The sequence below is a fragment of the Alosa alosa genome, chromosome 18 (assembly GCF_017589495.1).
Source record: "Alosa alosa isolate M-15738 ecotype Scorff River chromosome 18, AALO_Geno_1.1, whole genome shotgun sequence".
Taxonomy (NCBI): Eukaryota; Metazoa; Chordata; class Actinopteri; order Clupeiformes; family Clupeidae; genus Alosa; species Alosa alosa.
In genome coordinates, this window is record NC_063206.1 from 18,747,409 (window position 1) to 18,773,129 (window position 25,721).

The 25,721-nt window shown below is 43.0% G+C and overlaps 3 protein-coding genes across 8 annotated transcripts; 2 read left to right on the forward strand and 1 right to left on the reverse strand.

Annotated features, from left to right (window-relative positions):
- The first annotated feature begins 293 nt into the window (after positions 1-293).
- dnajc12 (DnaJ (Hsp40) homolog, subfamily C, member 12) lies at positions 294-3,031 on the forward strand. Its single transcript, XM_048269940.1, has 5 exons — positions 294-465; positions 1,010-1,088; positions 1,486-1,625; positions 1,877-2,024; positions 2,245-3,031. The coding sequence occupies exons 1-5, from the start codon at positions 388-390 to the stop codon at positions 2,325-2,327; spliced, it is 528 nt and encodes a 175-aa protein (XP_048125897.1). The 5' UTR covers positions 294-387; the 3' UTR covers positions 2,328-3,031.
- A 611-nt stretch (positions 3,032-3,642) lies between these two features.
- On the forward strand, positions 3,643-5,587 carry LOC125311445 (cytochrome c oxidase subunit 5B, mitochondrial). Its single transcript, XM_048269506.1, has 4 exons — positions 3,643-3,824; positions 4,668-4,738; positions 4,839-4,938; positions 5,242-5,587. Exons 1-4 carry the CDS (start codon positions 3,725-3,727, stop codon positions 5,352-5,354), a joined length of 384 nt encoding a protein of 127 aa, XP_048125463.1. The 5' UTR covers positions 3,643-3,724; the 3' UTR covers positions 5,355-5,587.
- A 270-nt stretch (positions 5,588-5,857) lies between these two features.
- herc4 (HECT and RLD domain containing E3 ubiquitin protein ligase 4) lies at positions 5,858-25,379 on the reverse strand. Of its 6 annotated transcripts, none has more exons than XM_048269501.1 (24): positions 25,135-25,376; positions 23,852-24,165; positions 23,333-23,492; positions 22,683-22,759; positions 17,764-17,985; positions 17,360-17,451; positions 17,091-17,221; positions 16,345-16,511; positions 15,923-15,999; positions 15,357-15,481; positions 14,622-14,681; positions 14,182-14,293; positions 13,475-13,664; positions 13,107-13,279; positions 11,516-11,635; positions 11,001-11,102; positions 10,505-10,672; positions 10,089-10,232; positions 9,496-9,662; positions 8,367-8,433; positions 8,155-8,237; positions 7,805-7,988; positions 7,232-7,334; positions 5,858-6,993 (listed from the first exon to the last, which is right to left on the reverse strand). In XM_048269501.1, the coding sequence occupies exons 2-24, from the start codon at positions 24,075-24,077 to the stop codon at positions 6,785-6,787; spliced, it is 3,159 nt and encodes a 1,052-aa protein (XP_048125458.1). In that variant the 5' UTR covers positions 24,078-24,165; positions 25,135-25,376; the 3' UTR covers positions 5,858-6,784. The 6 variants fall into 6 exon arrangements, 5 of the variants coding, with proteins under 5 accessions (XP_048125458.1, XP_048125457.1, XP_048125459.1 ...); XM_048269500.1 differs by having other exon boundaries at positions 15,890-15,999; XM_048269502.1 differs by lacking the exon at positions 25,135-25,376 and having other exon boundaries at positions 15,890-15,999; positions 23,333-23,487; positions 23,852-24,028.
- Between the last annotated feature and the right edge of the window lie 342 nt (positions 25,380-25,721).

The following is a 25,721-nucleotide window of genomic DNA, read 5'->3' on the forward strand; positions in this document are numbered from 1 at the left end:
AAACAATGACAAGTTATATGTAATTTAACAGTAATATGGTAAATCAATAATTTGGGGGAGTGTGATAAAGAGTCTTGTTGTCTCTCTTCTATTCGACTCCACAATTGTTTGAAGCCTGTACATTTTATTTCTTCAAATTTGAAACATGGTCTTGTAATTTTGCCATAATGTGTTCGTAATTACTGATTTTCAAACTCTGCCTTTGCCTTTGGCATTCCCTGTGTGTCAGAGTTGAGCCGAGCAGAGTTGACAGACGATGAAAAGAATGCGCATGCGCACTGAGAGCATGTGAATATATTGTAACAGTGGCAGATACAAAATTGTCACATCTAGCAGGCTGTGAGAGGTGACGGCACTGTTGGCAACGGCAAGGGTTCTTTGGCTCATATGGAGTCGATTTTGAATTGCAGATCGGAAGATTTGGAAGATTATTACGGCCTACTTGGGTGCGATGAGCTGTCATCGGTAAGATTGGTTGTTTGTTATGGTGGTGTAGCTTACTTTTGTGATAGCCAACATTTGCAATTCTTCAGTCATGCTATGTTTCTGCAGTGCATTCGAGTAGCCCACTGTTTTAAAAATTACAAACCACTTAGAATAGTTTATAGACTTTCATGTGAAAATGGAAAGCACATCTGGACAAACGAGTGTAGTTTTTAACGACAGTTTGTTTGAATATGGATTATACAGGCGCTGTGTTTTGTGTATTCTTACTCCATCATCGTTTATTAATATCAAACTGGATGACTCATAGCTCAACAAGAGACCCAAAGGTAGGCGGACCTGTTGAATACGAATAGCGGGTCCGCTGCAGGCTAATTGTCTTCATGGTCATAGCCCACAATGCACAATCTGATGATGTCTTAGTCATTTTCTTTCAAAGAAGAGGGTACAGAGAATTGTAACTGCCAAACATATTTCTTGACCTCAATTGACCATGAACAGATGTTAGTGTTTCTTGTCTTGTGAAAAATAATCAGGCTCTCTTGTTTTTGTCTTCATCCTTAAGACAGAACAGATAGTGAATGAATACAAAATAAGAGCATTGGCTTGTCATCCTGACAAGCATCCAGAAAACCCCAAAGCAGGTATGACCCTTTACTCTTTTTTGTATGCATGGTTTTAATGAAGTTTGTGCTGCTTGCTGAATAGCAAGACTATTATCCTGTTTTCTTCAACACCCTCATGTTGTTCAAAGCTCTAGTAAAGCTATAACTACCCTTACGGAAATCCATGCAACCCTTGGTTCTGTATGGAGTAGCTGGACCACAATTTGAGACATTAAAACTTTGCAAGGAATTGTTGTTCCTCATACAAGTCGCTTTGGATTAAAAACGTAAGGTGAATAAATGTAGCGCATAGTCAAACTACATCCAAAATAACATTTAAAGACACATTAATTTAACTATGGTCCTTTTCTGTTTCAAAAATATGCATTAATATATTCATATAATATTTGGTTTTCAACATTTCTTTCTTTTCCAGTGGAGGAATTTCAAAGGTTACAGGAAGCTAAAGAGGTTTTGACCAATGAGGAGAGCAGGAAGAATTATGACCTTTGGATGAGGAGCCAGTTAACAGTGCCTTTCCGAGACTGGCGAGCCCTCAGCCAGTCTGTGAAAACTGTATGTAGATACATTAAACATACTCCTGTCAGTGTGTTACCATAAAGATATGTAGTCAGATGTAATGCAGAATGTAGAGGCAAAAATAACAGTTGATGTAAAGCATGTAGATTTAGCAACTTATTATCTTTAGTAACTTACAGTATACATTATTTCATCGGTTCTGGTACTGAATAAACAGGTGACAGTTGGTGGTAAAAATAATTCTAGTGGTCCATTGTTTGATGAGGTATGCTGTATATTGTTTTCAGTCAATGCACTGGGCCGTGAGGGCTAAGAAAGAGCCTATGTTGGAGGACTCCAAGGAATCATCAGCACCACCAGTACCTGAGGAGAAGGCCTCCATCTCTAAACTGGAGCAGACTGAGGAGCTGTCCTCGGAGGCTCCTCTGTCCTCCAGTGAGAGACTCTTCATTTTCTGATACAGTATACAAGTAGCTCATCTGTGTCTGACTTCTTGTTTTCCTATGACATGTTAATGCATGTGTTACGGCCTTTTAATTGTGTAGTATTATATGAGTGTTGTTTATTCACACGTGTTGTTTCTTCACTTGCTCTGCTGTAAAGTGCATCTTATTTAAAGCTGTTTATTGTTGTCTATATTTTTCTCTTCACCCAGGTGACTACTGGCATCAGAGATTCCGCTGGTCAGCTGACGCTCCTTCTGATATCTTACAGAAATTCAGGAATTATGAAATATAACTGTAGCACCTCATGTATTATGTTTATTCTACTATAGTATGTGGGTTAAGTTTTTAGTAGATGTAGACAATTACTTGAGTATTTGCTAGTTGTAACATTGCAGTTGACTTACGGTCTGCAGTGTGCAGATATTCCCTATTGAACTTGAGCCTTATCAATTAGTGTAGATATTCCCTATTGAACTTGAGCCTTGGCAATTAGTGTGAGCTCTTTCCTCATCACCCTCTGCGAAGGACATTCCATGGACCTTTTAGTTCTTTGAAAAGACATATTTAATGATGATAGGATGTGTACTTTTGGAAAGGGAACACTGCAAAGCAACCTTCATTTTTCTTTCATCCAGATTTGTAATTGTTTTTCTGAGTGTCTGTGAGTCAGGACAGAAGGGCACAGGTGTCGTGACAAGGAGAGGAATGATCAATGTGTACATGGACACTGGGAGGAAATGAGAGGAAGATAAGAGGCTTTTGCTGGCATGAATAGACTTATTAATAAGGAGTATTCGCTAACAACACATTTTGTGATTGTACATGGTAACACAACATTTACAGAAATGTATCCCAAATAATCAGCAAATGGCTGTATAGCCTATTCCCTCCAGTGACTCACCCAACTCTCTCATTCTGTTTTCTGCATTTGTGATGCATTGATGCTATTTTTATGTGACTACTGTTGAAACAGTGTAAAATAAACATTTGATTCCACAGATGCATAACAGCCGTATTAATGGTATGTTGAGAAAAATCTACGGTGAGATTCTCCGACAGGGCCATAGTGGGAATTATTTGTTAGAGGTGGAAGTGTATAGCAATAAATGTATAGAAGTATAGATATTAAATGTATAAAGACCTTGCAATAGTCTTGCATTCCCTCCCAACACTTTCCTTACAATGCGTTGTACGTTCCCACGCGATAATTTTGCATTGCGAGGTAGCCTAACGCAAAAACTTGTGAGATGGCAAAGTATTGCGAGGGAACTCAATAAGAGCTCAAAAAATCCCAGCTCAATAAAAACACATTCTTACCATGGCCATGTAGGACTCCGTATTAAAGCGCAAAGTTTGCTATTGTTAGCCTATTGAGTAAATAGTTGGTAATGTATGGCACATTCACACATAGGCCTTCTGATTAAATATAGACTGTAAAAAGTTTTTTGGTAAGTGTAGCTAAATAGGCCTATAGATTCACATGTTTGTAGGCTAATAATGAAATGAACACCTGCTTGAAAGCCTAAGCTTTGTTTCTTCCAGCCTATTGGTCTATACGCACCACCACTGTGCCATGAATGGTCAAGTGTACGTCAGTCATAGGCAGTGCAGGCTAGACGTCAGGTCATTTCAGTACAACGGACTGTCTCAGGTCATACAGTGGGAAGTGAAAGTACAGTTGTCGCAAACATGGCTAGTAGAATTCTCCTCCGAACTTGCAAAACTATCCAATTAGCCAGAATTAATGTTCCGATGAGATTGCCACAAAGGGCATTGGCCGCAGGAAAAGGTAAGTTATTTAACTAAAGAACTTTATGTTAATTCTTTCCGTCTGGACATGTTTCAATCAGTCTAGATTTCAAGGAATTTTAAGTTCTCAGATATTGATAACCAAATGAATCCATAGCATGTTTACCTTTACCTACTCTATGACATGAGAGACGTATAGTTGAGAAAGTTATTGTAACCGAATGCTGCGCTATGTGCGTAATATTTATATTTAGGGAACATTACGCACGACGCAGGACGAGTAGCCTGAACTGTGGATGATATTTATGAGCATTGATAGTTTTTTAGTTAATATAATAATTATTTCAGCAGGTAGGGTAAAGTATTTTGATTTTGAATAATCCAGGAAAAATCAAGGTCATTTCGAGTACGCTATATCCTCGTGGAAGGCCCTTTGGCAGGCCCACCTCTTTTGGCAAGTGCTCCAAGAAGTTGTGCCAATTTCCTTTGAGCATGGAGGACATAACTGGCCGTGGAGTAACAGGTTTGCGGACGTGCAGTTTAGCATAGTCAACAGCCGCAACGGAAATTATCGAACAGCTATCCTCAAACCAGAATTTACCTCTCCATTTTTGTGCGCATTTTATCATGGTTGCGCGAAATGTACAGGTCCACATGTATAGGTCCACAGTGTAAACAACACCTTGTTTGCCTTAACAACAATCCCAACTGTGAGGCTCTTTGACTACTCGAGATTACATTCGTATTTTGCATCAACCCTATAATTATTCTGCAGATAGGAATGCACCTGCTAGTCCTGAGAAATATGATGACAATATAGTGAAAAAACGTGGTATTGTATTCGTACATCTAAGGTGGTGGCATGTTTATACTCGTCTCTCAGGAATACCGACAGATGAGGAGCAGGCGGCCGGTTTGGAGAGGCGCATTCTGCAGTCGCTGAAGAAGGGAAAGGTGAGCCCGACAAATTTGTCGTGATTTTATCTTTAGTGTGTTTCAGCCGATATTGTTTTAAGATTCCCAAATGACTTGGGTCTTTGCTTTGTCTCCTCAGGATCCTTACAGCATCTTCAAACCAAAACATTATGCTGGAACAAGAGCGGACCCACATATTGTTCCCAGCACGCAAAATAAGCGTATTGTCGGCTGTCTTTGTAAGTGAAATGCCACTCCACTTTACAGTGAACTCTGTAATTACACAGAATAATTTGTGAATGGTAAAATGTACCACTTAAGTACACAGCCAGACGTCCCAGTAGAAGAGGCGTCAGACACATTTTAACACTTGAGTAATATAAATACCTATCAACTTCATTTGACAGGACAATCCACTGTTGTATTTAACTACCAGCGATCGTGATTAAATAGGTGATATGATGAGCAAAATCAGAATTCACAGATGCCCACCAAAATGCAAGTTATACAGTTCATTGACGACCAACCCCTTTTGATTTCAGGTGAGGAGGACAACACGCAAATAGTGTGGTTCTGGGTTCACGAAGGGAGACCTCAGCGTTGCCCTTCCTGTGGCTCCCACTATCAGCTGATCCACCATGACCTGCCTCATTAGAGGGCCTCTCCGAGCGCAGACCACTACTGCCTGGACCACAACCAGCCCGAGGGACACTCTGATGGTGTCCACTGTAAAAGAATGTGTATGTTCTGATTACTTCATTAAAGTACTTCTAATGCTACAAAAAGGAATGTCTTTATGGCAATTTATGTCATTCAGCTCCTGCTCATTGAAACACTTCCTCTATTTCTCTGTATATCAACTGGTAAATAAAATGAATTTAATATTAATATTTGGATAACTCTGTATAACTGAGTGCAAAGTTCATTGGGAAGTCTAAAAGTTGTCATCAGGCAGTGTATGGAGAGGCTAATTGTAAAAATATTTTAGAGTTTATCTCCTTTAATTTGAATTTACACCTTTGCACATTCTACACCTGAATCACTCACCTACCAACTATGTAAAAATTGCAAACAGTTACATCCAAGATTTATCTAAACTATCAATTTCAGTATTTTGCATTGTATACCATGCCAATAACCTGCAAAATCAACACAATCCACACGGCTGCAAAGGTATTTATTTGTAGCTAGCTTAAGGCTTACAGCCAAATGCAACAACTCAGCTTTAGGGAGAACACACATCTTTTCGCCGATATGTGGCCACTGCAGTGGGAGTCACTTTCACTCATTCGTCAGTGCTGTGATTCTCTCTCGCGAAGCCAGCATGTGCTCCATGAATGCAGAGAATGATATGGCCAGCAGACATGACGTGTCTAATTGTGTGAATTGGTTTAGTGTCCATCCACCACCACGACACTCTGGAGATGTCTTCTCGTTCTGATTGGTCGACACGTCTGATGTGACCTAACACTATGTGGAACAAGCAGGGCTTCATCAAGAATGTCCCAAATGAGACGACTGGTGTTGAAATGATGAAATGACACCAAGATGAACGGCTTAAAAACGGGCCACAGAAATGGATGCTTAGCTACGTTTGTGGGTGCTTTGGGTTCCTTAATGCACAACAACTAACAAAAAGTACCATCAGTGTGAAAAGATGTGAAAAGATCAGTATGCATTCACTCTATTCAACTGTGCCAACTCCCAAATATTAACTTAAAGTCAATCAAAAGGATTAAGAACAACCTATAATACTGAAGACCCTAACAGAACTTTGATGCGGTTCCATAATTCCATTTACAGAGGCAAGACTATATGTTCCCAGTCATGTATCCACAGAACAGTGCTGTAGTCTTGTCCAGTGACAGACTACGGTTTGATCACTCCCCAATAAAAGAAAAAAATAAAAAACAAGAGTGTTTGTTTGTTCTGCAGATTACGTCCAGTGGTCTTCCATCTATTACACCCACCATTCCATCCCTCCAATTAGGCTCTACACTGCATGAGGTAAAAAAAGCTCAGGCTCTATACCGGGCCTGACCCCGTGTTCGGTGGCTGGGGACGAGGGGCTCCCATGCGGGTCACTCAGGCCAGGTTGAAGCCCTGGTTGTGCTCGATGGCCTCCAGCAGTTTGCTGCGCAGCATGGCGGCGCTGTTGTACTTGGGCAGGTCCAGCAGGTTGAAGCAGGTGTGTGCCACCGGCAGGTACTGCTCGCCCCCGCCCGTGGGCTGGATCACCAGCTTCAGGCTCCTCATGCCCAGGATGGGGATGCGGTCACTTCCTGTGAGGAACACTGCACGCACGCAAGCACACCGCGCACACACACACACACACACACAAACAAACACAAACACACATACAGACACACACACACAGACACACAAACACAAACACACACAAACACACAGCCGATGGTGAATATACTTAAATAAAAGACTGGAAATTCTCATGTGCCCTATCTGTACGAGAAAAGGTAAGCATGACAAAAGCAATACAAAATAAACTCATAATTCAAAGGAAGTGACACTTACAGAGAAATTGCTTCTTCTTCTCCAAAGGCAGTTCGTGAAAAACTTCCCAGAAAGCCTTGATGGTGGGATGATCGGCCCAGTACTCCCCTTTATACTCTGTATTCTACAAAGACAAAGAAAGAGAGATAGGAAGCGTGTTGAAAAATTAAGAAGAATGCCAAGCTGTTGTATTTGGCATTTATGCCCTCTCACATATATGTATTAACAAAAATAATCCTATATGTACTTACATATTTATACCGATAATGCTTTATATAACATTATTTGAGCAACAGGAAATCAGGGGATCTTACACGACCTGAATTGAATGTCAGTCTGACCCTAGTACTCAGTAATACACATCCGCCACAAGGGGGTGAGAGCAAACACTGAAAGGCTATCCAGCCAACTGTAACCTTATATGCAGTGCCAGGCGTGACTGAGCAAGACTCAGTGACCACGAGACTCCCTGAAAGCCAAGCTGATGGTGTTCATCCTGAATGTGCCAGACTAGAGGTGCCACCATCTTATCTGAGTAATGGCAAAAAACCCCAATATACTTTATACTTTAAAAAAAGGAGTGTGTCGGATCACCTTCTCTAGCTCTTTCCAGTCGTAGTTAGTGTTCCCGATGACCATGGCCTGAAGCTCGCTGGGCTGGAAGAGAAGCAGCACTTTGCCACCACATACTTTGTGGAATCCAGCAGCAAAGGCTTCAAACAGTGGCGCCACAGACTTGTTGAAGATGTAATCCACATATGCGTTCACAAACTCCTGCCTGACAAAGTCAAAATGAATTATTCATCATCAAATAAATGTGATGGTGGCGGAGGGGGTATGCCACACATACAGAGAAAGGCCTCCTTCATCAGAATATCCTATTCACGGATTTGAGCCTGTAAATAAGGAAGACTCTAGGAGATGGCTATGACCTCGTTTTGTACCTGTTGGACTTCTTCACATTTATGTCAGCCCCATTAGGGATTAACTCCAACACCTCTGTCGCTCCATAGTTGTCCTCTGTGACCTAAAATGAAAGCATATCTCCTGAAAACAGCAGTCACTCGCTGGGCAGCGGTAGTAGCAGTTCCACATTCTAATGCTAAAACGCCAGGCTCCTCAAAGGTGAAATTCAGAGATGCAGCATTGTTCTTACTGTGAAGTTGAGACAGAAGGTGTCTTCGATGTCGTCCTCGGTGTAATCCAGCAGCTGCTGCAGACTCCTGAGGGAGAGGCACAAGATGGTCACTTCCTACTTCTCTCAGGCCAAAGAAACAGGGCGAAGTGCACATGCCTTGTTTCACTAAATAGTCTTAAAGGAGAAATCCAGCAATTTTTCATTTAGATCTCTGTTTCTTGTGGTCTTGAGTACTGTTGGTACAACCCCCTAAAAACAACAATCGGTTTTACCTAGCTTAAGTTGCCTAGCTCAAACAGTTAGAGCTTCTAGGCAGTTACAGTGCTACACTCTGGGGACATGTTCATGAGCCCCCATGTTTATGACCCTAGAGTGTGGCGCTGTAGCTGCCTGACTGCTTTACCAAATGTTTGAGGTTTTTTCCATACTGACAGTACTCAGTGACCTCAAGAAACAGAGATCTCTGAAAAATGAAAAATTGCAGGATTTCTCCTTTAACTACACGGTTCATGGGGCCAACTAGGGCTGAGTTTAATTATGGCTTCAGAAAGAGCTCTCGTTGCTCAACAACACAGAACAGGGCACCAGAGCTTCAATGAGGTGATTACAAATCAAATCACAAAATGTAATCAAAGAATGGCAGTGCTGAGGAAAGAGAGAGGAGGACTGAGGATAGGGAGTCTGGGTGAACCCAGGTCAACCTGGTAGCACATTTGAATTTGTTCCGCAAGCCCGTCTGGCAATTCTCCCAATGGAGTCGACTTCCAAATCCCCCAAACACCCAGGAACCAATCAGAAGATTTATCTGGTATGGGGTGGGTTTATGACAGAGGAGGGCGGTTGGAACGGCAAATGGCTGTGTTTTCAAAAACAGGGACGGAGTAAACAACTGCACGTAAAACCTTCGTTTGTTTGTTGTTCTTTGGAAAGCATTTGGTAACAGGTTTTTGGTAACAGGCAAGTGCCACTGCTGGTTCACCTCTTGAAAATCGGAAGTGAACCAAAGATTTCTAGAGCAATTTCTAGACCAATCATTAACATCAACGAGGTCGGACACCTGGACACTGTGAAATGGGCTAATTGTCTTTTGAGAGACGGTCTGGTGTCAGCCAGGCTAAAGGAGAAGTTGAGTGGATGAAGAACACACCTGCCCACGTCGGGCATCATCTCCTTCAGGTCGTCCAGGGTGGGGGCCCTCTGAAGGAGCTTCTTGTAGAGCACCAGGGGGAAGTTCAGCTCCACGATGGTCAGGTTATAAATGGCCAGGCCACAGATAGCCCCAATCAGGTGGAACAGGTCGATGTCCTCAAACGTCTGAAACACAGCCGCTATTGAAACCAACAACCCTGGCCAAGTCCATGGTATTTTGACAGTGTTATTATGATGTCATTATGATGTGGACAGGCTATGATTCATACAGGTGTCATTAAGGAAAGTAATTTATGAGCCATTCAAGATCTCAAGATTCCCTGAGGGAACTTTACAGGGCTATAAAATGTGGGGACTACACAACCTGTTCGAAAGCTCAAAAAATCTACGCAATGTTTAAGGGAAACACAATTTGGAAACATGTTTAGCAGCCAGCTCACCATTTTTTTTTCAAAGGCTTCACTCACACTAAAATATGGTATTCTGACTCTTGCACAAGACACATTCACACAGTGTGAACGCATTGCATAGCATGCATTCAATGCATACACACACGCTTGCATCCTTAAGAGTAAGATTTCTGTAGCTCACCTTGTTGGCAAACCAGATGAGACGGGATTCCTCGTGGTAACGGAACATTCCGTACCTGGGGTCAAGCAGCTCTCTCATGATGAGGAGGAAGAACTCCTTCCTCACACCTCCAGCATCCACCGCCTCCTCCCCTACAAAGATAACCTGCACCGCACGCACAAACACAACACACACACACACACACACACGCACACGCACACGCACAAATGCAGATGCACACATACACATACACACACAAACACACATGCACGCACACACACAAAAACACATGCAAACACACAAAAACACAAACAAACACACATTGAAGATAGCCTTGTCTTACACGGATGACACAAATATTGTCTCTCAATAAAATATGAATTTGAGGTTAAAATTTGCGTTCTTTGTTCTAAAGTGCATGAGACCAGAGGAGTCACCTTGAGGGGCTTTTTGTAGTCCACGTTTTTGGACTTGCGCAAAACCTCCATGGTGTCGCCCACGATGTTCTCGCGCCGCACGATGAGGATGAGACAGGGGTTCACCGACTCCACCACGGGGAGGAAGAGTGAGCTGAAGTTCTGCCGCTGAGCCTGGTCTACGGCTATCTACACACACACACACACACACACACACATACATTCACACAGGCATTCACACACACACATAATAGATAAGCAAATGACACACATGCACACACACGCGCAAGCACACAAAAAAGAACACCCACACAAAGACAGCCAAACCCATGATTTCATGAGGTGTTCTCTTTTCTTTCTATGCATATGATAATTAGTGCTTTGAGGCATGTACGTGTGTGTGTGTGTGTGTGTGTGTGTGTGTGTGTGTGTGTGTGTGTGTGTGTGTGTCCATGATTATATATATTCAGACTGCTGCAGGTATGGAGCTGACAGCGCTCAGACGGAGAAGGCCCACCTGCATTTGGATGACAGCGTCTGTCTGCAAGAGTGTGGTCTTTGCCTGAGCGTCAAACACAAATGGGTATTTGCACATTGTCACGGGGAAGCTGTCTCCATGCTGTAGGCACACAGAGAAGCAGGAGCATGTTTGCAGTGAGCAGATCATGCTATTTGTCTCCTTCAAATGTACAACTCATACATATTTAATTTAATTTTACCACAGTGTGATTTGCCTTAGGCAAACAAGTTTGCGTTGCAAGATTTTTGTCAAATTGTCATTTTGTGGGTGACATTTTCCATCACTTTGAGATTATTTGGTTTGGATAAAACAAAAATCTAAAGAAGGAATCTGAAATCTATGGTATCTTTTTCCACATAGGCTTGTAAAGACTGATATGTAACTTCTGTGTTCTGCATTAACAATCACCACCTGTATCTAATTTCATCTAAATAACAGCTGTCCAACATGGTAAATGGTTAGTGCAGGCCTATAAAATTGATGACTTAATAGCTGTCATATTGAAAACTCACAGAGGAGTAGACCTGTTGCTGGATCCAGTTGATGTAGTCGTTTCGGATGTCGATGAGCTCGTCCAGTTCGTGGATGTAGAACTTGTCGTACTGGATGATTTGTCCAGCTGCCTCGTTGACCTGTGACAAATCATGACTTGAGAGCTGTACCACAAGCAACATTTTTGAAAACATGTCTGCAGGACATGATGCCTTAAGGCCTATTTTCAGTCGGTGTTCCCTGTCTTGAGCGCGCCAGTTTGATGTCAAAATGACGTTGATCCCTCTGGCGCACAGCGAATTTCGCAAAGGTCGCGAATGCGGTAGTGTCTAGATTGAAAGCAGGACAGATGAGCTAGAAGGCAGGATCAGGGAGCAGGTATGCCTCTACAGCAGTAGTTCTCAAACTTTTTCTGTCATTCCCCACTTTGAAGGTGGGGAATTTTCAAGCTCCACCTGACCCCATCACCCCGGCAAAATGGTAACGTTAAATTGTTTTTGTTTTTCTTTTGCATTTTCGTTCCATGTTACATTGACTTGTCTTGGTCCGCTGGATCAGATGTTATTTTAATTCATACTAATTTCCTCCTGTTCCTCGCGCCCCACCCATCATGTCTCTATTCCCCACTATTGGGGCTCGCCCCACATTTTGAGAACCACTGTTTTACAGGCATCAACCACATTTTCTAAGTTCATTCATAAATCATCAGAGGACAACATCAGACCATAGCAGGCTGACATGTCAGCATGTCATATAGCCCACATCTTAAATAAACTTAAAAGGCTATTATCTCACATAACATGAATGAAAGAATGAAAGTAGGTAGGCCTAGTAAAATAATAAAGATACAGTCTTGTGAAAAAATTTAATTTAAAAATGGGGATCATATTGCCTTAGTGGGTTGTGGTAGAATTGGAGCTGATAAGTTTGAACAGTCAGTTTGAAGTTTTATAGTCAGCTGGAGAAGTTAGGCTAACAAAGTTAACAGCAGGAGTTGCAACACTGGGAATTAAGAGAAAATAACTAGGAACCAGAGACATTGCAATAATCCAGCAAAAAGTAATGAAGAGATGTATTTTCAACCAAAGACCTGAAAATCTCTTTCCCCTTTAGGAAATGGCCCAAACTCATCTCTCCGCGCTAGCCAGATAGCTGCACACACATTGGAAACTATGCGAGACGGTTGTGCCCTCTAACCGAAGTCTGAAGTATCATCAAAGATAGGTCTAGGCTACTTTAGTTTTATTATCTCAGTCGCTACTGCCATTGACGCCAATGCTACTGACAGATCTGGTATTATTTACTTTTCTTCTTCTACGGTGTGAAGTTGGTAGCGATAGCCTTTTCACAGAAGCAACACCTGTGTTCAGGAGAAGTCTGCAACTAGTGTTGCGACCGCCATGCACAAGTATAAAGGGCTTTGGCATTCCTGTGAAGTCACAACTGGCGTGCGCAATGACCAATGCGTTGAGTGTAAACAACGCGAACATTTTTTTTACAGTTACGAGTTTGTTACCTGCAAACAGTTTTCATGAGCCTGTTAGTTGCAAGCAGATCAATGAGAAGCTGTGAATGGCATGTCTGACTGCAGCTCTGAGCTGAGGTACTCACAGCGTGCAGAAGGCCTAGGAGCTTGAGCGAATGGTGCAGGAAGCAGGTGAGCATCTTCAGCTCGGACGGTGGCACCCCCACCTTCTGCATGCGCAGCAGGTACAGCACCACCTCCTTATAGAGCTCCACCCTGCGTTGGAACATGGGGGGCTCCAGCCGCGACCACCAGTTACCTGCAGGAGGGAAGAAAGAATGCCAGCGGCTGGCATCAGACAAGCATGCCTAGACTCCGTTGGCAGTAGAAGAAAAGGCAGGGGGTCATTAATGTTCCTAATGACCACTGATCCTCACACAGATGGATGGGCAGACTATTATATTATAGCTTTAATATTGCTCTTGACTTCAGGGGCAAGGGAAGGGACACTCACAGAGAACCGTGTGGGCGGCCTCCTTCAGGCCGACAGTGCCACTAGCCAGGGGAATGGTGAGTGAGGTGTAGTTGCTGGGGTTGTGGAGCAGTGGGCACTCGGGCAGCGTGAGGTACAGACGCAGGGCCTCGATGTCTGGGGGAGAGGACGTGAGTCTGGGGAGTAGGCTCTTCTCCAGACTCACACACACCTGGAGTTGGGGACAGACATCCCGCACCCACTGATTATCAGACAACTCAGTGCAAAAGCAACAGTCCAACACTCACAATAGCCTGATGCAAAAATGAGAGCATTAGCAAGTCTTTGCAAACATTAAGTGTACTGAAGCTATGTTGGCTATGGGAAGAAGAACCGGTTCATCTTAGAAGGATTGCAATTACATCCCGTAGGACCAAGAGGTGCCCGTTGATGTTAATGTGTTGCTAACACAGAGAGTCCTAAACTAATCTCCTGAATCACTGTTTGAGCTCTTGTGCAGACTTGAAAGGATTTCTGTTCATTTATTTACTACAAGGTCAAGGTCAAGTCTGTTGTTGTGTATGAGGAAGTCACATATTGTCATTGTATGATATATATTTGAGAAACTGCAGGTGTGATTTATACAGACAAAAGGTTCCTTTCTCGATAGATAGATAGATAGATAGATAGATAGATAGATAGATACTTTATTGACTAATTAACTATGAACTACTAACACAACAACTCACCAACTGTGAGATCTGTGGATAGTCTGGTTGGATCACTCTGTGCAAAAGTATGCGAGCAGTGTTCATATCCACCCCTGAGCACTTGCTGCTGGTGTTGTAGTGGTCTGGGTGACTGAACACAAATCAACACACCACTCTAGTTAACAGACTGGTCAGGAAAATGAAAAACTCACAGTCGTCGAAGTAATATGATGGCTACTAGAGAAAGTTGCAATTCTGAAGCTTTGGAATGATCTCCTTAGTTCCAGCAATATGCAAATTGCTTACGGTTACGCCACACTGATCAAATAGTACAAAACTAGCATGACTAGCATCCCCACCAACAGACCAGCCAGGTGCAAGGCTGTCCCATGAGACCATGCTTTTTCAGCCTTTAGTTCCTGGATCCCTTCAGTACAAGACGTGATTTACAATGAATAAATGGCAGAATTATACATCACCTTGTTGACAAGAAGCTCCCATTGAGGCAACTCGCTGAGGAGAACACAACATCAATCTCACTATGAGGAACACCAAAAAGACAATTAGTGAGAATGATCTCCATTCTCATAAGGCAAAGGCACTTCAAACTCTTGGCTTTATTTACTTTGTTTGTAGTGTAGATTTCTGACAGATACCACAGAGCTTTCAGAAGAGGTTTCATGAAGCAACTTTGGGAATGACTTAGACGACACAAGACATCACTCTGTCTTAACAATTTCATGGCAAATTCCACACTGGAACTCTATGGCTCTTGCAATCTTAAAGTTTTACCCGAGTGTACAGTTCTGTATCACCATGGCTCACCAGCCAGTTACATACTAGGGGTTTCATGACTACTGATTTTTACTTGTTGACTATTATAGTTTTTCATAATAGTTGTCGACTAGTTGACTATTCTTCACATACCGGACGGTGCTGGTGCTAATATTACCGCTAGTGCTAGCTGTTGGCAGCATTTTAAGATGGTTATCCGTAGTAGAAATGTTCTTACAGTACTTTAACAGAGCTGTACACAACTCACAGTACATTAGTCACTGTAGAACAGGTCTTCATGTACTTCCATATATAAAATGTCTAGCTTGCTTAGCCTTTAGCCATTTTGTCCATGACTAGTTGACTGCTGCCTACAGCACTGACTAGTGATTTTAATAGTCAACTATTTGATGAAACCCCTACCACAGACGCTGACTTACTTTGAGATTTCGGGCGGCAGTCGTCCATGGGCATGACTCAGCCACTTCTGAATGAGGTCAGCATTCAGCGTGTGGATGTGACCTCGAGGATCAGGCACTCGAAAATCGTCAGGGGCTAGTTCATTCTAGAGGAGAGGAGAGGGAGGTCTGTTATATCAACACACACACACACACACACACACACACACACACACACACACACACACACACACACACACACACACACACACACACACACACACACACACACACACACACACTAGACCAGAGGTGTAAAAGTCCAACTTCAGAAAGTAAAAGTCCTACCACATATTTCTTCCAACCATTCATTAAGTTAGCTGATTCTAATTAGCACAACTACTCAGGCAGGTAGATTTGCTAATTAGTTCATATCACCTGTAAAACATTCACAGGTAGAAGCAATACCTGGTAGGACTTTTACTATCTAAAGTCAGACTTTTACACCTCTGCATTGGACAGCTGTGGGCTGGAGAGGGGAGCTCATTGGGTGTGGAGTTAATTCATCCTTTCACCTGATTGTCATGCGCTCTCCACCAGGGACGCACCTGGTCTGTACTAAAGTGGGCAAAACTCTGGTCCCCTCCGGCAAAGATTCGCCTCACGTAGTAGCCCTGCTCGGAGTCTGAAATAAGGGAGAGCACACCATGAGGACCAGGATCTCCTGCGCATTGTGTTCTATGGATTTTAAAGGTCTTCATGACTACAGCAATTCAAAGGCTGTGTGGTTGGGCGTGTCCTACTGGTGACGTTCAAGAGGACCATAACATTTCAACATACTATCAGATAGCTATGTCAGTTTGGAATTACTGGCATGTGATATGTGTGTGTGTTGTTGGTCAGCAAGACAATACCCACTCAGGTCTAACTTCAACTTACTTTATGTGTGTGTGTGTGTGTGTGTGAGAGTGTGTGTGTGTCTGTCTGTCTGTCTGTCTGTGTCCCATTATGGACCTAAAGCCAACCTAACCGGAGGGCATGTCGTCCGGCTCCGAGCTGTTGAGGGCCCTCCAGGGGCCCTTGACCAGTGCGGGGCTCTTCCTGTTGCAGGTGGAGCGTGTGCCCAGCTGGCCATTGCCGCCCAGCCCGAAGGAGTTGATCTTCCCTGAGGTGGAGATGAAGGCGAGTGTGTGCTGCCTTCACATAAAACATACACACAGATACACCACGTCAGTACATACAGTACCACACCTCAGTCAAATCTAATTAAAGATTTAACTCCATTACATCTACACCTGTTAGCCCAGTATTAAACCAGTATTTTTGGTTACATATACTGGTTTGGGTAAGGACTTTTATGTTGAAAAATCGACATGTTTTATTAGTGTCGCTAGCTCCACATTGCTGTCTTTCAATGGTTCACCAAAGCTTGATTTGCCCATCACTTGTTGGTACTGCCTGTGTTAATGAACTGGCCAAGCAGCACCGCTTCAGTGTTTCCCAAGTTGCTCTGGGGGCACTGAGCCTTGTAGTAATTAACATATGTGTTTATGTTAATTTTACATAATAACATGTAACATATAACACATGTAAGTCGCTTTGGATAAAAGTATCAGCCAAATGAATAAGTAAGAAATGACTGTCTGTTGCCATTCTTCTACATTCATGCAATGCACAAGAAATACACTGATATTCAAACCCTAAGCTTTAAGTGGGAAAAAAGGGGGAAAAAAACAGGTACATTAAGAAACGGAAAATGGTATATTCTTTGCTAACCTGCCACAGGCGATTTGAGTGACTATGTTTCCCATGAGCTCGAACACCTTGCGGGGATTGATCTCGTGGTTAGTGCTGTTGTGGCCTAGCTGCCCATACCCTCCTGCTCCAAACGTGAACACTCCTCCCTCCTTCAAAAACACATACACAAAGCCAGTGAATCAACACAGGACAGCCACTTAGGGAAGGAAGGTGTGTGTTTGTGTGTGAGCAGATGATGGTCTGTGTGTGTATGTGTGACAGAGAGAGAGAGACAGCGGAGGGGTCACCTTTGTAAGTGCGGCAGTGTGGTCCTCTCCACAGCAGATGTACACAACTCTCTGGGACCGCAGTGTCTTTAAGAGAACTGGAAAATACCGGTCTGAAAGGAGGCCACACAGGGAGAGGAGGAAAGAGTAACTATGAGAATGGCATTCTACCAGACCAATGCGCTGCTTGTGACTCAAACATTTAATTCATATTATCATTCACATAATAACTACACCAATTCCAATAACAACAACAGAAAATACAGTAAAGTTCTTCAACTACCCAGCTCTTCAATTCTACTCATGGTTTTTATATTCATTTTCATTTTTCATTGTCATGTGGACATAAACCCAAATAAAAACACCACTATGAGTTAGTTTGTATCCATCTGGCCAGTGGAGTCTGCATGACCTATCCCTCTCACCATTACTGTCATTCAGTCCGAGTTGGCCGAACTTGTTGCGGCCCCATCCGAATACGCCCCCGGAGAATGTGAGGGCGAAACTATGCGCCCCTCCTGCAGCAATCTGGGAGAAGGGGATCCCCAGCAGGGACTGGATGACCTGGGGGGACGAGACGGACGCCCCCACCATTCCCAGGCCCAGCTGCCCGTACTTGTTCTGGCCCCAGGAGAAGACCTGGCCTCCTGGGGAGAGGGGCACAGAAGCACAGGGCTTGAGCATTAGAACAGGAGTCTTATTCCTTTTTTTTAATTTTTTTTTTTTATTTGCAAACATCATTGACATTACAGAAAATGCAACACTACGACATGCACATGAATACTACATACGACAAACAGACGTACATTACATAAACACATACTGTAACTTAACAAGACATCACATTGACTTGGCTTCCACAAACATAACACAACATAACATTAATAACAGAAAGGCTAAGGATGATTTAGTCCAGGATGATTACAGATATGATTAGGGATGAAATTGATGACCAGAATGAAAAGAAGGGGGATGGGGGTGCGGATGGTAGCTCTAAGAGTGTGAATGAGGTGGTGTTGGGATGGGGGTGGGGGTGGGGATGGGGGTGAGGGGTAGTGAGTATGTGAGGATGTGTGTGTGTGTGTGTGTGTTGCCAAGATATGTATAAGGCTGACTTGCTGTTGGGCCAGGAGGAGAGAAGCTGGAACATAGAGAGGGAGGGTTTCAGAGGAGAGGAGTTGTAATTATTCTATTAATGATAAGTATAATAATAGGAATAACTGATTGCCTGGTTGATTGCCTGACTGATTGCCAACCTGGGCACCCATTAATGGCCACAGTTCCACCCCAGCCCCTGCAGTTATACTGCGACGAGCTGACAGAGGGGAGGACCTGCGTGCCACCCATCGCCCCCAGGCCCCCAGCATGTGCACACATCCCCACTACCACGACCAACCACACCACACCCCCAGACCTTCACCCAACACGCCACTCTTGACCTAAATATGTACAGTATGTGAATGGCTAGGTTGAGGGTCTATCTAGAGTGTAGCATTAAAAGAAGTGGGCATGCATGGTGAATATCTGTCAGGATTTCCCCATGCACACCACACTTACCCTGTGTAAGATGTATGCCTCAACAATGTGTGCATTAAAATAAGTGAGGCATGCAGATAGACACCTGATGAGGCATCTACCTGCACTCCACTCTTACCCTAGCCTGTTTTGTAGTTTTTGTTTATGTATGTCACCTAACATGTAGTGCGATTAAGAGAGTAAAGCGCTGTGTGCTTCCAGGACAAGGCGTGTGCATGAGCCGCATGAGGAGGGTGCACACCGGGGCCCAGGGCCAATAGATAACCCACAGGACCCAACCAATGCCAAAACCACACAGCGACCAGCCAGGACCGAAGTCTCCCAAGCCATCCAATGGGGCCCCGGCAGAATAACGATGGGAGAGGCAGAGAGAAAGAGTGAAATTAGTAAAGTTATCAGAGAATGTAAATAAAAGGGGGAGGGAAAGAAGGGATGCTATTTATATTACTAATAATAATAATAATAATAATAATAATAATAATAATAATAACAATAACAATAATAGTTCCAGCTACCCTCCCCTGCCTAGTGTTCGATGATATGTGTATCTGTTGATGAAGTGTGTTATGATCGTGTGGAGATGGAACTCAGGCAAAGAGGGTCAGGACTGTAAGTAGGTGATAAAGGGGTACCAAGGAGAGGTTGTATCCTGAGTATTGATTAAGTTTGTAGTTGATAGGTTTTCTAATGATATATAGTCTGTTAACAAGTTTTTCCAATGAGTGATGTGAGCTTTTTTCTTAGATTTCCAGTTCATGAGGATTGTTTTCTTGGCGATAGTCAAGCTACCAGCAGTGTTTTATTGCAGGAGTTGCTTAAATTGACTGTGGATGTATCACCAAGTATGCATAAGGAAGGGGATGCTGGGATGTGACAGCCAAAGATGGAAGAGAGAGATTTTGTGACACTCACCCAGAAGTGGTTGATTGGAGTGCAATGCCAAACCGCATGAATGTATGTATCTGGGTTATTTTGTGTGCAGTGAGTGCAAAGATCCGAGCCAAACCCCATTTTAGCCAATTTATGTGCAGTGAAGTGGAATCTGTGAAGAACCTTGTATTGTATTAGTTGTAGATTACTATTCTTTGTCATGAGGTAGATGTTTTTGCACATTTTGGTCCAGAAGTCGGCCCCGGGAGTAATTGATAAGTCTGATTCCCATTTGTGATATGGCAGGCCAATTGTTTTTTCTGAACGAGATATAATTTTGTAAATTTGGGAGAGTATTTTTTGGGAGAGGGAATATTAAGCAGCTCTGAGATTGGTGGGGGAATGTCAAGGTTAGCTGTCTGGATGTTAATTTTTCCTAGGATAGATGATTTAATTTGCAGGTATTGTAAGAAGTGTTTACTCTCGATGCCGTGCTTCTGGACCAAACAGGAAAATGAGGCCAGATTATTGTCTTGAAGAATGTGTTGAAGGTGAGTGATGCCCTTTCCCATCCATGTGTGAAAGTTAAGTGTTTTTTATTGACGGGTGAAATCTGGGTTATTCCAAATCGGGTGCGAATTGATGGTGCTATAGGTGAATCAGTGATGTGGTAGAATCTCCACCAGGCTGTCAGAGTAGCTGAAATTGTTGGGGCTTTGAAGGATGGATGTTTTTGACCGACTGACTGCAGAAAGGGAGATCTGAGATTTTAATTTCTTTACAGATTGTTTGTTCTAGGTCTAACCAGGTGTTGTCTGAGGGGTGGGGTGTAGCCATTTGTGGATGAAGTGGAGCTGGTTGGCCAGGGCATAGTGCTGGAAGTGTGGGGCCTCTAGTCCTCCCATTGCTTTTGGTTTTGGAGAGTGGCGAGTTTGATCCTTGGGGTCTTATCTTTCCAGTAGAATTTAGTGATTAATGAATCGAGAGACTTAAACCAGAGGGTGGTGGGCTGGGTTGGAATCATAGAGAATAGATAGTTTATTTTGGGCAGTATTGTCATTTTGATTACTGAGATTCTACCCATGATGGATAATGGGAGGTTCTTCCAGCGTTGAAGGTCATCATCTATTGAAGTGAGTAGAGGGAATAATTTAGGCTAAATAAGTCTGACAGCCTGGGGAGACTTTTATCCCTAAGTAAGTGATATAGTTAGTGCAGAGTGGGATAGGTGAAGAGTTGGCTGTCACATCCCAGCTGTTGGGATGTAATGGGAGAACTGCAGATTTATTCCAATTGATTGAGTATTCAGAAATTTTAGAGAATGTGTCAATGAGTTTGATGGTTTCTTCTACTGATGTTGTGGGGTCTTGAAGAAAGAGAAGAATGTCGTCGAGGAGTCTTATTCCTAACATAGACAACAATGGACAGAAGAAACACAAAGATGTCTTCCTGTCTTCCCGCAAAACTAAGCCAGAATTACCGTGTTGCAGTGGTTTGTGTCTGTGTAGCCAGGATTTTTTTTGTCGACATACAGTACATTTGTGTGGCGAGGCATGTAATATATAGAGTTGGTTAGAAATATAAATAAAAAAGCTTTTAAATAAAAAGCTTGAAGTATGTTCTAGGTGTATTGTGAGGTGTCAGCCTTGACATGTATGATTCCATAGAATAGTTTGCGATCAGAATCATGCTGTATTCTAAGAAAGAGTATTTTAACTGAGTACTACAGAGGACAGTCAATGTGATATGTGAAAGTTTTTAAGATATGGGAAATGACTGCTTTCATTTGTTCTGATGGAATTGTTACAGTTTGTAAGGTGATGACCAAGCTTTTGATATACTATTGAGATTATGTAAATAAAATTGATTTGAGTCAAATTTGTGACATCTGACCTGTAAAATCGAACCAGTTTTTAGTCCAAGTGAATGTTCATACCAAATTTGAAGAACATGCCTCAAAGCATTCTTAAGATAAAGCGTTCACGAGAATGGAACTTTCATGGTCTCAGTCACCTTGAGCTTTGACCTCCAAAACCAATTCATCTTGGAGTTCAAGTAAACATTCATACTAAATTTGAAGAACATGCCTCCAGGCATTCTTGAGATATAATCACACACTGAGACATACAGTGCATGTGGTCATAGTGATATCGCCACCTCCCCTTCCGCTACATCAGCAAAGCTACAGTACGAGCATCATTAATGACTCATCACATCTCGGTCACCACCTGTTCCAAATGTTGCCCCCTGTCAAGCGCTACAGGTCTGCCAAGGTCCGCACCACCTGATTTATAGTTACCCAATGCCATCAGCACGCGGAACTCTAAAAAGCCCTAAGACACCTATCTACACTATATATAGACAAAAGTATTGGGACATCTGTCATTATTACTGGTCTCTACACCATCAAAACACCTTTGGGGTGAACTAGAGCAGAGGTTGCGAGCCAGGCCTTCTTCTCAAATATCAATGCCTGACCTCACAAATACTCTTCTGAATAGATTGACAAACATTCCCACAGACACACATATACATACAGTCCTTAGAATGTTAATTCATACAAATCACATGAATGAAAAAATCTATAATCTGTGAATAAAAGGACAAGAGATAATTGGCTAGGGCAGCCGTGGCCTACTGGTTAGCGCTTCGGATTGGAGACCGGAGGGTTGCTGCTTCGAACCCCGACCAGTAGGCACGGCTGAAGGGGACCTGAGCAAGGCACCTAACCCCTCACTGCTCCCCGAGCGCCGCTGTTGTTGCAGGCAGCTCACTGCGCCGGCATTAGTGTGTGCTTCACCTGTGTGTTCACTGTGTGCTGTGTGTTTCACTAATTCACGGATTGGGATAAATGCAGAGACCAAATTTCCCTCACAGGATCAAAAGAGTATTTATACTATACTTACTTAGGGTGTCAAGTATACTCAAGGATACCTACCTTTGGCAAGAGCGAGAGAATGACGATATCCACATGCCACCTGTGTGATGCAGACATCCGATAAACTCTTGATGTTTCTGAAGGAAATAGAAAAGAGATTATATCAAACATCCACCAAATCCAACCATTGGTCCATTCATGCCAACAGCCACGTGACTACAGGAAATGGACCGAGACATGGGTCATGATCAAGGCAAGCAAATCAAGACTTTACTGGAAGCCAAGCTTCCTTTTAAAATAGTATTTTGAAAAAAAAAAAACTGTTCATCTAGATAAAGACTCCTTCCCTGTTAGCTTAGTTGGTATGACCCAACACTAACGAGAGAGTGCAATATGGTATCTTGTATCCACTTTTGTTTGCTTTGTTTTTTTGTTTGTTTGTTGTACCTAATGAATATGGCCTATCAGCCAAGAATCAGAGCAGTTATCATAATACTGCTAACAGATATACTTTATTAGCCTAAATTATATCATTGATGACACACATGATGCACATGCTTTTAGTGATTTATCATGTAACCCCTGTTTGGCAAACTAAGCAAACTGTCTATACTAAGAGGTGCTTTTCAGGAGCTTTCCAGAAATCTGACATAAATCGCAGCAGAATTTGTTTCCTTCCAGACAACCAATGTGGAATATGACCTCCCTACCTTGGCACACGGACACATTCTTCAGAGTTGACAAAGCCCAGTTGGCCGTCAGATGCCAGTCCCCAGGCAAAGACCTGTCCCTTGTCGTTGAGGGCGAGAGTGTGGGCCTCCCCGCATGATATGACCACAATGATCTGAGCATCTAGGGCCACAACCTGTTCTGGAAGAATGAGATCCCCATCAGCACCCGAGAAGGCTGCTGCCCATTAGCAGTCCTTGACAATATGTATGGGAAAACACAACATGAGTAAAACTCAATAGCTAATATGTTTCTCTTCAGCCTTGTTAACTTATGTAGTTAGCACACTTACTACAAATTATATAAATATTCCTTCTTCAGACACAGGCTGCAATAGGAGAACAGCCATGGTGAACAGCATCATTTCATATTGGATTAAAGACATTTTCCACATACTGCTTTAGCTCATTTACTGTGGAAAGGGGACATTTGAGGTTACACTGCATTTATTCCTATGGGCATATGAACATCGAGTCCCTTCTGCCAATGCAGACTCCAACCTGGTTTCTTGCGGGGCTTCTCGTGGCCCAGCTGACCGAGGTCATTGCAGCCACAGGTGTACACCGTGCCGTCGTCCAGCAGGAAGGACGTGTGTCGGCGACCACAGCCCACGCCGCACAACCGCTTGCCCGCAAAGAAGTCGCAGCCGCGTGGCTCAACCACTATCTCCTCCTCAATGCCACCCAGACCCAGCTGGCCATAGGAGGCGTTCCCCCAGCACAGCATTGCCCTGAGCCCCCACCACCGCCACCTGGATTCGATGCCAGCTGAAGGTAGCCACTGTCCACTGGGTTGGAGCACCTTCAGTTCTGCCCTGGAAGTTGGGAATTAACTGCCATTAGCGTCTCTAAAGATAGTAAAAAGTAAAAACTGCCTGATCACACACTGGAAGAGTGAACTCTCTTACAAGGAGAAATAGGCCAAAAGTGGAACTTTTTATTTGTCAAAAAGATTTTTTCAAGTTCTCATATCAGTAGGTCTGTTGTAATAACACCTTGTTTGTGTCAAATAAAATGGTAAACTAATGTAAACAAACACACACACACACACACACACACACACACACATATATATATATATATAAAAAAACAGCAAGATGATATCAAGATGACCTGACAGCTTCTAGAACGACGTCGAATACACTTAACTTGAGGGAAATGAAATATAAGGTGCGTTGCACCACATAATCAACTCCCAGAAGGCTTCACTTCACCTACGCCATGTAATTGGATTTCTGCTAAATGTGACTGTATTTGCATTGTTATATAACACTATTAGTCTAAGCGAGGTCCCTGTAATGCTCAAAATAAGTAACTGTAGAAGCAAATATAACTAGTCTAAAATAATGATGAAATATGGTGAAAAACACAACATGGGTATTCAGTTCACAGGGAATTGTCCTTTGTAGATAACTCTGAGTCGTAATTAATAGCAAAACACAACTACACAAATGTACACGTGTGCAGTTCTAATGACATGTATGACAGACCTAACTGTACTGCATAACTTGTGAAATGTCAGACCTAAGTGCGCCTTATTGGTCTTGGGTGGTGGCAGAAGCATGCGCCAGTATGCAACGGTCCTGAACGCGAATTCATAACACACCTCTACCACAAGCCCACACGATACCATCCTACTAGTAGCAATTCACAGCCTGATCGCTGCAAGTCTTTATTCTTTTCAATTCTGCAAAGACTGCAAATACCATGGTCACGTAACCAACCAATCTACAACGGTAACGTTAGCTGGTTAAAATGCCGAGCCATAAATGAATTATGCTTACCTGTTGCTAACGGCTAGCCCTGGCCAGACCGTACCTGGGCACGATCCTAATAATTATTAGCTTTGCTTTTAAATGTCTGCCTCCTAAAATGTTCGTGATCTTTCGAACAATCACCACACACAGAGCCCTCTGTCATCATTGAACAGTCAAATCAACAAGGCATGGGCGGCGTGTAGTGACATCACTACACACTGGAAAACACGCGAATGCACCGTAATGTTCTAGACTGTTTTTAGTTGGCGGATGTGACGATAAATTGTAGCAGGAAGTGGTACCAGACTTGGAAGAGCGCGTCGATGGGATATGAAGTGTAGAAAATGGACTATATCAGAACCCTTTTTAGACATTCTCTGACTATATTCTGCTCAGCGTTCACTAATCCATTTCCATTTGAAAATTAAAAAATAAAACTGTAACCCTTTTTCAGCTAAATCACACATTTCTTGTAGGCATAGGCCTATGAAAGAGTTGGCCTAGCAAGACCCAGAGATGTTTTCTCTTACACTCTGCCAAACCCAGCCCATAGGTAGGCCTAAAAGCTAAACGTGTGAATAAGAATGAGCATGCCTCATAATCTGAGATGTAGA